The sequence below is a fragment of the Spermophilus citellus genome (assembly GCF_964194105.1).
Source record: "Spermophilus citellus genome assembly, chromosome: 1".
In the NCBI taxonomy this organism is placed as follows: Eukaryota; Metazoa; Chordata; class Mammalia; order Rodentia; family Sciuridae; genus Spermophilus; species Spermophilus citellus.
This window is the reverse complement of record NC_138182.1, coordinates 122762838-122777238: the sequence shown is the minus strand read 5'-3', so window position 1 is coordinate 122777238 and position 14401 is coordinate 122762838. Positions and strand designations below refer to the sequence as shown.

General features: G+C 40.7%; 1 protein-coding gene across 9 annotated transcripts in view; it reads right to left on the bottom strand.

Moving 5' to 3' along the window:
• Positions 1-14401, bottom strand: part of FBXW11 (F-box and WD repeat domain containing 11) — a 123094-nt gene extending 108693 nt beyond the window's left edge. For 2 of the 9 annotated variants that reach the window (XM_081271976.1, XM_081271979.1), the window contains exons 1-2: positions 14040-14399; positions 4062-4223 (exon numbers count right to left, since the gene is read on the bottom strand). Coding sequence is in view for 5 of the 9 variants with exons in the window: in XM_081271973.1 (XP_081128099.1) it covers positions 14040-14084 (45 nt within the window). In the remaining 4 variants the exon portion in view is untranslated. Of the gene's footprint in view, positions 1-4061; positions 4224-14039 lie in introns of all 9 variants that reach the window. The other 7 variants (XM_081271974.1, XM_081271975.1, XM_081271978.1 and 4 more) reach the window with 6 other exon arrangements.

Here is a 14401-nt window from a genome sequence, read left to right as displayed (position 1 = left end):
AAACACATTTCAGGGGCTGGGCTTGTGGCTAAGCAGTGGAGCACTCACCTAGCACGTGCAAGGCCCTGGGTTCAATCCTTAGCACCACATAAAAATAAATAAATAAAATGAAGGTATTGTGTCCAACTACAACTAAAAAATAAATATTAAAAATAAATAAAATAAAAACACATTTCAAAAACTGTGCTTCTAGTAATTAAATGGAAGAAAAAAATCACAACCCAAGTACAAAAGATCTAATTTGTTCACTAGGAATGGGCAGTAGTTGGTTATAACAGAATTCCCAGGTCAGAATGAAAAGGAGAGATCGGTAAGAAGACCTCTCAGTCAATATCATGTACACTCTCAGGTTCTGATCCCGTAGCTCTGGTAGCCCACCCTTTTATGCTGACATGCCCATAACCAATGTACATATTCTCCAATCTGCATTTGAACAATCACGTTACCTGAACTAAGGTAAAAAGTAGCTACCACTGAGGCTAGAAACTCTCAAATATTTCTCACCCTGCCCTCTTTGGTGAGCTCCAAACCAATATTCCTATTAGATACTCTGCTTGAGGCTATTTACCCACAAGGAACTCAAGTTCACTGCAACCCAAAGTGAACTCATTCCTTCTCCTTCCCCAATCCCTTCCACTAGTATTTCCTACCCTGGAGGGAAAAAAAAAAAATTCATTCAGCTGCCCAAGCCAAAAACTAAAGAGTCACACTATTGTTCCTAATCTCTCCTTCTACTCCAGCCTTTCCAAACCTAGCCCATCCTCATCATCCTCACTGACAGTGCTCTGGTTCACCTTCATCACTGCTCAGTAGACCAGAAGTCTTCCTGCCTTCAAGTCTCCCCAATCCATCTTTGGCATATACCTGCTAAAATTAACTTCCTAAAATACAAAGTTGGTTATGTTACTCTTTCTACTTCAAAAACAGAAAGAGAATAACAAGTCCCAAAGTAATGATAAAAACAAGCACTATTTAATAACATGATGCAATGCAAACAGAATCTACACCAGACATATAGCCTTCTGTATGTATGACCACATTAAATAAGCTAGTATAAAGAGGCCACAGGAAAGCAAAGAAATTTCAACTGTTTTCTTAGAGTTGAAAGCAATACAAAATGAGTCACAGCAATGATGAAGAAACCTTAAGGAAAACAAAAGGGCTCTCAGACTTGTAAGTTAAGAGTGTATTCAAGGGCTGGGGATGTGGCTCAAGCGGTAACGTGCTCGCCTGGCATGCGTGCGGCCCGGGTTCGATCCTCAGCACCACATACAAACAAAGATGTTGTGTCCGCCGATAACTAAAAAAAATAAATATTAAAATTCTCTCTCTCTCTCTCTCTCTCTCTCTCTCTCTCTCTCTCAAAAAAAAAAAAAAAAAGAGTGCGTTCAAGCTGAATATACTAACTTATCTAAAAATGAATGGCCTTAATCAGAGAAAGATCTGGGAAGCAAAAGCAAGCTGAGAAGAAAAAGAGGTTTTGCCATTAAGAAAAAACATCCATACCTAGAGTAAACTGAATGGGGTTGTCTCAATCAACTAGCAGATATCTCACCTCCCCAGCTTTGAGTTCATAAGATGACTACTAGGTAAAGTTTACCTACAGAAGGACAGGGCTGCAGTCATTTGGCTTAAGTCTGAAGGTTTCTCTCAATTAAGCTGCCATATAAGTTAAGATCTAGTAAGCAAATCTGTCCACTAGTAAAAGAACATACTCATCATGCCAACACACGTACATCATTGTCAATTCATAAATTAGAATTCTGGTTTTCCCCATCAGTCTTGTAAGGATGGTTACTATATTAGTACAACTCTGGAATAAGAAGCTGCTCTGAGCATGCTAATCAGATCAGATTTTCTGAGGATGCTAACCAAGGACCAAATCTAGGATGATAATAAATTCTAAAATTTAAGTAAGTAAAATGTAGGATTCAGGTACTGAGGTGCAGAGCCACATTTCAAAAATTACCACATGTGACTAGTCACTGCCACACTGAAGAACACAGATACTGAATATTTCTTTCTCTTTATTTTCTTTTTCTTTTTCTTTCTTTTTTTTTTTTTTTTTTTGTGTGTGTGTGTGTGTGGGAGTGTGGGGGATCAAACCCAGGGCCTCACACATGCTAGGCGAGCGCTCTACTATCGAGGCACAATCCCAGGCCAATACTAAATATTGGTCACAACAGAAGGTTTTGTTGCAGAGCACAATTTTGAAACAGAACCTCAACTAACTTCCTATGCGTTCTCTTGGGAAACAGCCTAATAGCCTAAATGCTGATACAGAACCTGCGCCCTTCTAAGTAGGTAAGAAATACACATTCAACTGCTTCTTTTGCCTTGGCAATGACTGCTGAGTCAGAACACCACAGAGTTTCAGTCTTCAGGATCTCAGTTCCTCTATCTGCTCTGAACAATCCTCTAACTTGGAGGCAGAACAGCAGAGAGGCTGGAAGTCCGTTCTCTGTGCCAGATGCCCGGATCCAAACCTCAATTTGCTTCTGTAAGACGTGGGGCCCTGAGCATGTTATTTAACTATTCTATTCTTCAGTTTCCTCATCAGTTAAGTAGAACCTACCTTATCAGGAAACCATAAAGACAAAATGAGTTTAAAAGGAAATAAATCAGGGCTGGGCTGTGGCTGAGTGGCAGAGCACTTGCCTTACATGTATGCGTGAAGCACTAGGTTTGATCCTCAGCACCACATAAAAATAAATAAAATAAAGGTATTGTGTCCATCTACAACTAAAAAAAATACTTTTTTTAAAAAAAGGAATAAACCATGCTCCACAGATAGGAAGCACCCAGTTGTCGTTATCTACCATTATTTCTACTGGTACTATTGCCGCCGCCACCGCCACCCCTCCAACAGCCCTCAGGTGACAAGTATGAAAAGTGTCACCAAGGAGAAATATTAACAAATGCAAAGAAATTAAACTAAAACAAGGATCACAAAGTCAGAATGTGGGTCAAAAAGAAAATTATATAAGATTATAGGGTATGAAGTAATCTAGAGAGAATATTAAATACCAAAGTTATGTTGTCAAAACAGCTGCCTGACAAATCACATGGCAAAATTGAGCAAATGAGCTATTTAAATAACCAATAAACACTAAAAATGAACTGAGAAGACACAGGTTTGAGTTCACCAGACCAAATGATACTTTTTTATAAAGCACTTTTTGACATTTCAACACACTGCCTTACACTCCCCTAAATTACATCTATGTTCACTGGATGAACGGATTGGAGAACTTCTGATTTTTCAGTAGGCAAGCAGAGCATCAGGCATGATTAAAATGCCACATGCCACACAATGCCACATGCTACACATGCCACACAATGTCCCTACATGACTTGAAGTGAAAAGTCGCTGCAGAAAATCAAACTGGAAATCCAGAAGTTGAAGTACAAATTTCAGTAAATGGAGTAAGATGGTAAGACCCAAAGTGTTGGGAATACAAATGCAATCATAAAGCCTGGATGTGCTACTCGCTAGCTGTATGACCCTGAGCAACTTTTATCTAATGCTCACCAGCTTTGACATCTCTAAAACACAGGTGAAGCACTAGGCCTATTAAGAAATACATGCAAAAGCCTGTAACTGGCCTGGCATTTAGCACTTCTCTCAATAACAATTGCTACAGTTGCTAAAACTTCCTTTGAAGACTCCCAAGAGTCCTAAGGACAAAAGACCACTATTACATGGTAACTACAGAAAGTAGTTTTACCAGATATTGCCTGTAAATTTTGTGTGATGCCTCAAAACGACCATGTGTTCCATATTTAATATGAGCTATCCCCCCATCCAAAAAAATTCCATTTACAGTACTGTCTAGACTATAACTAAAAACTACTTAGGCCTATAATTGCATTTCTTACACTGAAACAAAGTTTTTTACTAGCAGTTCCATCCCTGATCCCCACTCAAACACACACTAAGCACAAATATCTAGTATTTCTTTCTTCCCCTAGTAATGAAAAACAGAAAGAAAAAGTTTTTTTAAAGTTTCTTTCAGTGATGTGAGTTCCACAAAACAAAACAATACAGGGTAATCGCTTACCTGGAAAATATTTTGTACTTCAGATCCACCAATCCAGAATGAATGGGGGTACTCCCTTTCAGACTAGTCTGAGAAAAGACAGCAGTCAAGCATCTTCCAAGATTCTTTCCGTTTACTGTATCCAGCTTTCTTCAACAAAATCCCAAACATGCACTTCGGTAACTGTTGAAAGACAGAAAGCAATCCATACACCCACCATGGCACCAGCGGCAAAGGACAGCCACCAAGGAATGGAAGGAAGGGTCAATGGAATGGTGGATCTGAGGTACAGAAAGAAGGCACAGGCCAAGTCAGCTACTGGCATCAAAGGCCTGCAGCAGTATTCCTCCTCAGCAAGAAACTCCGTGGCAATAATGAAGCAACTCTAATGGTAGTATGTACTTGCAATAAATAGCATGCAATTTCCAAATGAAAGCAAATAAAAACTGACCCAACCATCCACATAAAGTGTCCTTTATCTGTTTCCTAAGACAGCTCCTTCACCATTACAAAACGCCTGTCAATCAAAATGAATGAGATGGGAGGGTTCAAATACCTCCCAATAAAGATACTTACTTAAGCACCTCTCAAAGCAATCTTTTGGTTTGCTACACAAAAGACATCAAATCTTCACATATCACCCAAATCCTCAACCCTGAGCTGCCATACAAAACATTTTAGAAGGATTTAAGAGTAAACTTCTATTCAATAAAGGCCAATACCCAACAATGGCCAGTCAGCAAGTAAACAAGGGAAAATCATTAAGGACAATAAGAAATAACCAGAGCACACCCTTAAATATTAAGTCCATTCCATATTACATGAATTTGTTTTCTACCATACCAACTCTTCCCTTAGACTGAACTATAAACAAACTACATGAAAGAGAAAAAAGCATCCAATAAGATGACAAAGAGAAAATGTAAAAGTTGAATTTACTTGCACGTATATTTGCTCCTTCCTCGACTGCCACACTACTGTCAAAATGCTTTTGCAGTAATTATAACAATACCTGCCTTTATTGCTAATGGGTCAGGCCCTCCACTTTAATTACCCGTATTTAATTCTCAAAGAAGAACAGAAAGAAACAACTTGCCCAGACTCCAATCTACTAGATGGCAGAGCCAGCACCCCTCTTGACCACTACCCCCCATGTCCAAGAGTCAGAAAGGCTAGGATTCCTGGGACCTAAGCTTTACTTTTGAAAGTCCTAAGTTAATGAACATGGGAACTGAGGACTATAGAAACACACCAAGAGTAAAAACTCCAGCCTAGCTGAACCGGTTGAGCCATGCTGAGAGGCAAACTCTCCAGATCTTGCCACTTAAAAAAGCATTTCATTACCAAAGAGCCACAGAGTTCTAAGGCCTATAATATAATGCTAAAAAAAACACATTATGATGGTGTGTAAGCATTCCTTGTGTTTAGCTGTAAAGTCTGTCTGTGACAAAGAATCCCATATTCAGTTGAACCCAAGTAACTTTCACACTTTAAGATTTGTTAATAGTCCATAGACAATGACTAAAGACAATCTGATCTTTCACACTGTGGGCAAAGCAAATGAAGTCAATGAAATCCCAGCCTATATTAACCTCACCATAACGATCAAATGGAAATCTCTTAATACAACTTAAATGAGTTCACGTAAGTAAAATCCCAGGCCAAAAGAAGAAAATGAGTGATAAGTTTCTCCCATGATATTACTCAAGTCAAGAATAAATTGGAAACCAAATTTTGATAAAAGTAGCTAGTAAGCTATGGCTAACAGTTAATTACTAAAGCAATATATTATGCTTTCTCAGAGTATTACTGTTATATTCAAAATGCAGAACAAGTGATAGCAAAGCACAACCACATTTTGACAGATTCATTTCTGAATCTCTTGACTCCTCAGGCCCTTTTTCAGTACTGAGTTAATCTTTCCTCCTTTCCTTCAAAAAAAAAAAAAAATTCATTTCTTCTTCAATGCCTAACTGATGGCAAGCCTCATACTAGAGACACTAAGATCAACAGATGCCAGACAGCAGTGCCAGGACTGAGTTCTTCCTGTCCCAGCCTCTTTTTCTTTGTCTCTCTCAAGTAGGCATTTTGGAGAACCAAAGCATATTTCATTACTAGTTCTAAAAAACAGTTAAATGTTCTCAATTATTAAATAAATTTTAAAAATACTCAAGTTCCTTTTCCTCAACAGTAGAGCCCTCCTGAAATGTTTTATTTTCCTTCTCTGGGTCTAAAGCTTTGCACTAGGCCTCCTAGTTCTTCATACTCACATGGGCACCTTCTCTGCTCATGAGCAGACTCCTCTTTTTCCCCAGATTCCATGCTGGCAGCCCTCTGTTCCTACTTCACAGCTCTCCAGACTGTGAAGGTTTTCACTGTTGACTAACCAGGACCGGGAATTTCCTAAAAATGCTTCCTGCTGACATCACAGAAATCTACATCTTTGAGTTTTGCTTAAACAGTAAGACCAGGGTTAGAGACACCCTACTGGACTGTCAAGTCTCCCTGGTTGTGTCTCATTTGCTTACAAAGACAAACTTCCTATTAAGCAATTGCAATCAAGCAGAAACTTAAAAGAGTGTAACAAGCTCATTCTTGACCAACTGGTTTTCCCCCCCACTGTTAACTAATTCAATGAACAATAATATAACTCATAAGGAAATCTTGTTTATTCTGTTAAAGGTCAAAACCACCAGCTTTGCTAAGATAAGAATCAGAATTCAAAATCAGAATTCAAAAATCAAACCAGGCACAACACCTATAACAATTACACCTGTAATCTTGGGAGGCTGAGACAGAAGGATGGCATGTTTGAAGTCAGCCTCAGCAACTTAGCAAGGCCCTAAGCAACTTAGCAAGACCCTGTTTTTTCCTTAATATTCTTCTAGTTGTAGATGGACAATACATTTATTTATTTGTGTGTTTGTTTGTTTGTTTGTTTATTATGTGATGCTGAGCAGATCAAACCCAATGCTTCAAATGTGCTAGGCAAGCACTCTACCACTGAGCCACACCCCCAGCCCTAAGACCTTGTCTTAAAATAAAAAATAAAAAGGACTGGATTAAAAAAAATTGAAAATCCATAATTTCCCAAAATATTAAAGCAGGGTGTTTAATGTTCTTGTAAACTAATCAACAGCTTCTTTCTACCATGATACCTAAAACAGCTCAGCGGGTTCTTGCTGTAGTTACCACAGAGATCTAATCAGGCCAAATTGATGCGTCCAACCATAACAATACCTCCCAGAATTTCCAAACTAGTAGCAATACAATGTGATTTCATCATTTCCCCCAAAGATGGCTTATTAAATATATGGGCTAAAAGCAAGGAAATGTTAGGCCTCTGTAAAGCTTTACAAATAAATACATACTCAACTCAAGTGAAAAAATTAAAACCTTTCCACACCATCTGTCTTGATTTTGCTTCACAAAATATGGTCCCCGTACTTGCAGTCAAGTTAGAAAGGCAGCACTGCTGAAAAGCAAACTCTGCAAGGTCCTTCCCTGACGGCTCTCCAACAACCTGGAGCACTACCCAAGTCTCCTTACACATACAGACAGTCAAAAGCACCACAGAAGGGTTTCCTGGAAGGCCACATAGCTCACAGTGACAGAGACGGATAGGAGCTCAGGTGTCACTCTACAGCCCAAGCCCTTTCTGCTACTAAACCATGTTTTTTAAGGTCAGAGAACACGTAGGGTTATTCAACAAATTCACGAAGACATAAAAGCAACTTGGTTTCCTCAATTCTTTGCTAGCAATCACTATAAGATGTATGTAAATCAATCTGCATTGTGTAACACTGCAAATCATGTTTGAAATGTGTCTGAACATCCCGTGCTCCGCCCAACATCTGCCACTTTCCCTCACTAGTCTTTCTCCTCTATTCATCTCTACCTTATCTTAAATCAAAAGGAAATCTTAAAAGGTTTCATAGCATGAAAAAAAAAGGCTAACATTAATTTAAATCAATAAATACCTACTGAGCACCCACATATGTGTTTAGCATTATGAAGGAGTAAAAGTATTGTCAGATACAGCCTCAGGAGAGTAATGTAACCCAATCACAAATTTCTATAATATTCAGTAAGATATGATGAATCCCATAAAAATTAAGATTACTGTGAGAAATCAGTAACATAGATGAAAATTTCCAAAAGACAAGATGACTAAGATAAAGGCAGAAAGCATAATATGTGAAAACAATCACCGGGAAAACTCAGTTCAACATTTACTGAACACCTGTAAGAATGCACTGTGTGTATGAAGGAGTCATGTGCCACAGGAAGATGAATAAAGATCCCAATTCTCTTAGTCCAGAGGATGTTAAGTACTACAAGACGAATACAAAGTGCCAGAATTCCTTCATTTAATTAAAGGGAATGATTACTAGGTACACAGTGCTACAGATATAAAGCAAGATGGTATCAGCCACTGTAATACAACTGACATCAAAAGAGGTGGCATCTGTTGTGTTTTGTGGGTTGATAGGATTTTATCAGCATAAGTATAAGAGAAGATTGCTGAGATGTGACCTAAGCCAATTTGGCCGGAGAGCCACCTCTTAAATCAGTTCACACCACTGCTGTCGCAGGAAATGTCATGAACAGAATTTGGAGGACCATAGTCCTCCAATCTTCAACTGGAAAACAGAATTCAGTGAAGAAAATCAGGGGGGAAAACCAGAAGGGAGATTGAGATCTGAAGGGAGATCAGATGTAGAATCACTAGGACCGGAAATGCTTTCTTTCCCATAAAGGGCAAATATCACAAGGAAGACCTACGATCCCAAGAGCTCACAAAGAAAAACACTTTGTTTCTCGAATTCAGAGGCCCAAACGGCACTGCTCAGAGGAGTGTATGTGCTGTACAATGGCCTGGTAATTTCTCTGGGATATGTAAAATAGAGTATCAGTAGACCAAGACCTGAGTTCAGGAACATGTTTATCCTCATCAAATCTGAAAGGACATGTAATCTACTTCAAAATCAGACAAATACATCAGTATTTTAGGTATAGCTTCTTTAGGCAGGTCAATGAGGTCTATAAATATATATGTGGTTTATTTCATTTGAACCCCCACTGAAATCTATTTAATCTGCATTTGGGGGCTGGGAATGTGGCCCGAGTTCGATCCTCAGCACCACATACAAACAAAGATGTTGTGTCCACCAAAAACTTAAAAAAAAAAAAATTAAAATTCTCTCTCTCTCTCTCTCTCTCTCTAAAAAAAAAAAAAAAAAAAAAAAAAAAAAAAAAAAAAATCTGCATCTGGGAAATTAGCACACCACTGCAGGTATATGAGGGCAAATTATGGTAACAAAAATCCAATTTCTTGATAGAGTCACTAGACAATCCACTTTCATCACTTAGAAAGTCACCAAGAGGGAAGGGGAAAAAAGGATCCAAAAAGAGAGAGACGAAAATTCCCAATAACTTTTCTTATCAGTTTCTTTTATCTCCTTGGCCCTGTGATCTGCCTGTACTTCAGCAACTCTAAAAATAGCATTTATATCACACTTTAATAAGGACTAATGTATTTTAATCTATATTACTTCATTCAACAATTCAACCACTTTAGAGATAACACAGAAAGGAAATGACTCACATAAGGTCACTTAACACAGGGGAATCATTCAACATCTAATAATGGAGTATAGCTCATCCATTAATTGTGCAAAGGGAAAAGAGATCCCCTCACACCCATAAAGAAAGCAGGTTTAAGGATAGAGATATAGCTCCGTTGGAAGAGTGCTTGCCTCGCATGCACAAAGCCCTGGGTTCAATCCTCAGCACCCCAGGAAAAAAGAAAACAAAGAAAAAAGCAGGATTAGTTTCTAAACTTTTTACATCAATTTTCTTGATGTAAAAGACTAACCATTTTTCTCTCCCAATCAGCAGTTCTTGTGAGTGCTTTCTACTGATGAGTGACTGAACATCAAATCCTATTCCTAACTCAAGAGTTAATAAATACATGATACATAATGCACAGTCTGCATTCTTTCCAGCAAAGCCTACCAGGTACTTTCTATATTTCCAAAATGGATTACCACTCTTCTATTTCACTCATAATACAGCTGACAGTACCAAAGTTGGAAGTTTGAAAAACAGGCCTACAAAATAGGTAAAGCACTGGGCCAATATAAGGTCATGAAAGTCATGTGGTGGTTAAATTATTCACTATCAGCAACTGAAAATTTAGTAGAGATTATAAGCTTTTGATTGAGACAACTAAAGCCTGACTCCTGTGCCAAAGGTTAGGGGGAGAAGCATCTTTACTGTACCTAGGCCTCAAGAAGGAATAATCACAAGAGGGTAGATGAAATCTGGAGATTTAATTATTCTACTATATATATGTATATGTGTGTACATACATATATATTTTTTGGGGGGGAGGGGGAGTGCTAGAATTGAACTGAAGGACTTTTTTTTTTTTTTTTTTTTTTTTTTGATGCTGGGGATTGAACCCAGGTCCTTGTGCATGCGAGGCAAGCACTCTACCAACTGAGCTATATCCCCAGCTCTGAACTCATGGACTCCTAAATGCATTCTACCACTAATCTATGTCCCCACCCTCAACCATAACCATAACTAGCTTTATTTCCTACTAATCCAGTATAAATGATCAGTGGTAGAGTGCATGCCTAGCATGTGAGGGGCCTGGGGTTGGATCACCAGGCCTGGGTTCCATCCTCAGCACTTAAAGAAAAAAAAAAAAAGTAAAATCTTCTCAAAAGTGCAAAAAAGAAGAATCAACAAAGAAAGTAGAGGGATGAGATTAAGAAATGGAGAACTAGAAACGTGTTCCTCTTTTTAATATAGCACATTCTAGAACATCACATGAAAATGATCTTGTTAACCATTGAATACTATAATTACAAATTTTTGGCTAATAAAATTATTCTGAAGCTATCTAATAAAAATCTAAAATAAATTTCATGCTCTGGGCTCCCAAAATACCATCAGTTTAACCATTCCCCTTCTTCAATCATGCTATTTTAAAACCAATATAAAAAAAAAATTTTAATCTACTTCTGAAAATTGTAATTTAAATGTAGTGAACTTTATATACAAACAGAGATATGAAAAATTGTGGTATATATGTGTATTAAGAATTGTAATATGGGCTGAGGTGGTGGCTCAGCGGTAGAGTGCTCGCTGAGCATGTGCAAGGCCCTGGGTTCGATCCTCAGCACCACATAAAACTAAAAATAAAGGTATTGTGTCCAACTACAACAACACCAAAAAAAAAATTTTAAAAAAAGAATTGTAATGCAAAAAAAAACAAAGTACAAATGTATAAACGCAAAAATTGACATGAACTCACTTTATATACAGAGATACTAAAAATTGTACTCTATATGTGTAATAAGAATTGTAATGCATTCCACTGCTGTCATGTATTTAAAAAAATAATAAAATCAATAAAAAAGAAGATAACCATTAAAGGGAAAAAAATGTAGTGAATACTAAAGCCACATGCAATTGGACTATAAGGCATTATCATTCTGCATTTGATCCTGGATTTACTCAATCAGTGGGTTAAGCACCTGTGTCATCTATTACACTAACATAAACACATACATGTTTATGAGAAGGGTCATCCAAGTCTCTTATCTAATATCCCTTTCAGGAACTATCAAAACACTTAAATGAAAAGATATTTTTAAATTGATAGTAACTATGAAACTCTTTTGTTAAATTTTATAAGAATCTTAGTTTAAATCCTAGTTTACAATATGCTTAGATGGTTGAAATCTCTTTTCAGACCAGAAACAATTACTATCATATAAAATCAAAACTTTTTTTTTTTTTTTTGGGGGGGGGGTGGTTGCTAGGGATTGAACCCAGGGCCTTATGCATACTAAGCACATGCTCCACCACTGAGCTGCTCCCTCAGTCCTGAAATCAAAACTTTTTAAAGTTTATAAGCATAGAAAGTCAGCAAATTTATTTTTTTATTGTTGTTGTTGTTGTAGTTGGACACAGTATCTTTTTTAAATAGTGCTGAGGAACGAATTCAGGGCCTTGCACTTGCTAGGCAAGTGCTCTACCATTGAACCACAACTCCAGCCTGGAAAGTCAGCAAATTTAAAAACCAGTTTTAAAATGTAAAGACTCCCCCCCCCCCAACCATATACTCAAAGGTACTGACATGGGTTACATTGTATTTATTCTAATTCTTTTGAAAATAAAGACATTTTAGTTATTTTTTTTTTATTGAATGGAAACAGAAGGAGTGCAGAACAACACTCAGAGGTACTAAGTTACAGCTTTCCAATATGAAAAACTCCTCCTGTTTAAGAGCATATATTCTACATCCTTAAAAATGTGTTCATCACTCCAATTAAGATATTTTGCCAAAATAATCCACTGCAAAAGGTGCCAAATATCAAACTGTTGACCAGTTTGATAAATTATGCTGAAAAGGAAAAGTTACTCAATTAATAAAGATCAAATAAAAACCCGCAGGTGACATTATCCCTTTGAAAACAGTCACATCTACATGCAGGCGTGCATAAATCAGATACTACCAAAGGTTTTCCCCTCTAGCTTTCAAGAATGCTGGATTAGTCTAGTTCTGTGAATTATGCAAATAATAGCAAATATTAAACTCCCTCTGTATTTATGCTACTGTACTTCCATTTTTAAAACATGCATCTCAAATCCCCAGATACCATCATCCACAAAAACCATGCAACTATTCAACAGACTTTCAGTGTCACCATTTATTATTTATAGCATTAAATGGGGGAAGTGGCTCTGATGTCACCAACCCTACCCGTGGAATCACTGACTCAAACATTTTCATGCAGGAGAAGACTGGCTAGGAAAACATTTTGCTAGGTTAAGTAGATTCTTTCACCTTTCCTTTCAACCCTGGGGTAGAAATTGTTACTGTGTTAGCAGAGATACAAAGAAACTGTCAAGGTTTCCACAGGAAGAAACCCTGCGCAAGTCCACTTGCTGAGGGAAAGACTTCCTCCCCACTCTCCAGAGCCCGTTTGATTTCCCTAATATTCAAATTGCCAGGTAATACCTGCCATATTTTCCTTCTTCCACTATATCACCTACTAATTAGCAAATTCCTCACTTTTACTAGCCACTCTGTGTGTTCTGTTTCTAAAAACCCTTTTGGGCTCCAAGTCAGTCCTAAGGCAAAAAAAAAAAAAAAAAAAATTAGGGGTGTCACTGGACCAGGGAGACTAGCATGGCTACTAACAGTTTCTAACAGAAAAGGGATCGCTTCCCCAGGGGCCAAGGACTCCCCTCCCCCCTTTTAAGAAGAAAGCCCGGGTGGCAGCTGAGTACGCCCCCCACCCGGGTTCCCTAAACTGCTCGGAAAACGTAAAGTTGCGGTTTCCCTTTCCTGGGGGATGGAATCCGGAGCACCTGGGGCCTCGCTAGGCGAACACCCCACGGCCGCTGGGAAGCCCTTTGTCCGAGCAGCCCGACACCGCAGGGGCCCGGAGGGAGGCCCCTCTCTGCCACAGCCCCGGGCCGGGCCGCCCACCCTCGGCCCCGCGGGGCCTACCTCGGCATCCGCACGGCCGCGGGCCAGGGCAGTGGTGCCGGGAGCCCCGCCAGGACGGCGGGCCCGAGGGCCTGGACCTCTCCTCCGCACCCCTCCCACCATCTCCCGTGGCCTGGCGGGGCTCGGAGAGTGGTGCGGGCCGGGCCGGGGACACTCGGCAAATCTCCTCCGCACAGGGAGAAGGCAAGGCCAGCGCGCGTGCGACCGCGGCCACAGGGAGCGAGCAAGGCCGCCGTGGCCTGGCCCGGACCGGGCCGGGAAGGGGCGAGCCGCGGGCACCGAGGGGGCTGGGCCGGCCGCGAGCTCCGGGGCGCGGGAGGCCTGCGCCGAACCCGGGCGCGGGGAGGCGGGGGCGCCGCCTGGGCCGCGGCGGCGGGGCCGGGCCGAGCTAGCGCCGGACGTTGGGTGGGCAGGCCCGCCCGGGGCCGGACGGAAGAGCGGACGGTCCCGCGGGCCGCACTCACCATGAGCTCGATGGTCTTGTCCTCAATCACCGAGTCGGGCTCCATGGCGGCCCCGGCGGCCCCGCCTCGCTCTCCCCGCGCAGCAGCGAACGGCCCGGGCGGAGGAGGCGGCGGCGGAGGCGGCGATCGCACCCACTCTAGCTGCCAGCCCGCCCGGGCCGCCGGCAGCTCCGCCCTCCCCTCGGCGGACGCAGCACGCAGAACGAGGACTACGGCTCCCAGCAGGCGCCGCGGGCGCGGGGCGCTGAGGGGGCGTAGCCCGCCCCGGGCCTCTTCCCGGGGCCCGAAGCCGCCTTCGTCCGAAAGCTTCGCCGAGCCGCGAGCGCGTGTCGGGCACACCTCGAGTACCGAGGGCCGGCTCA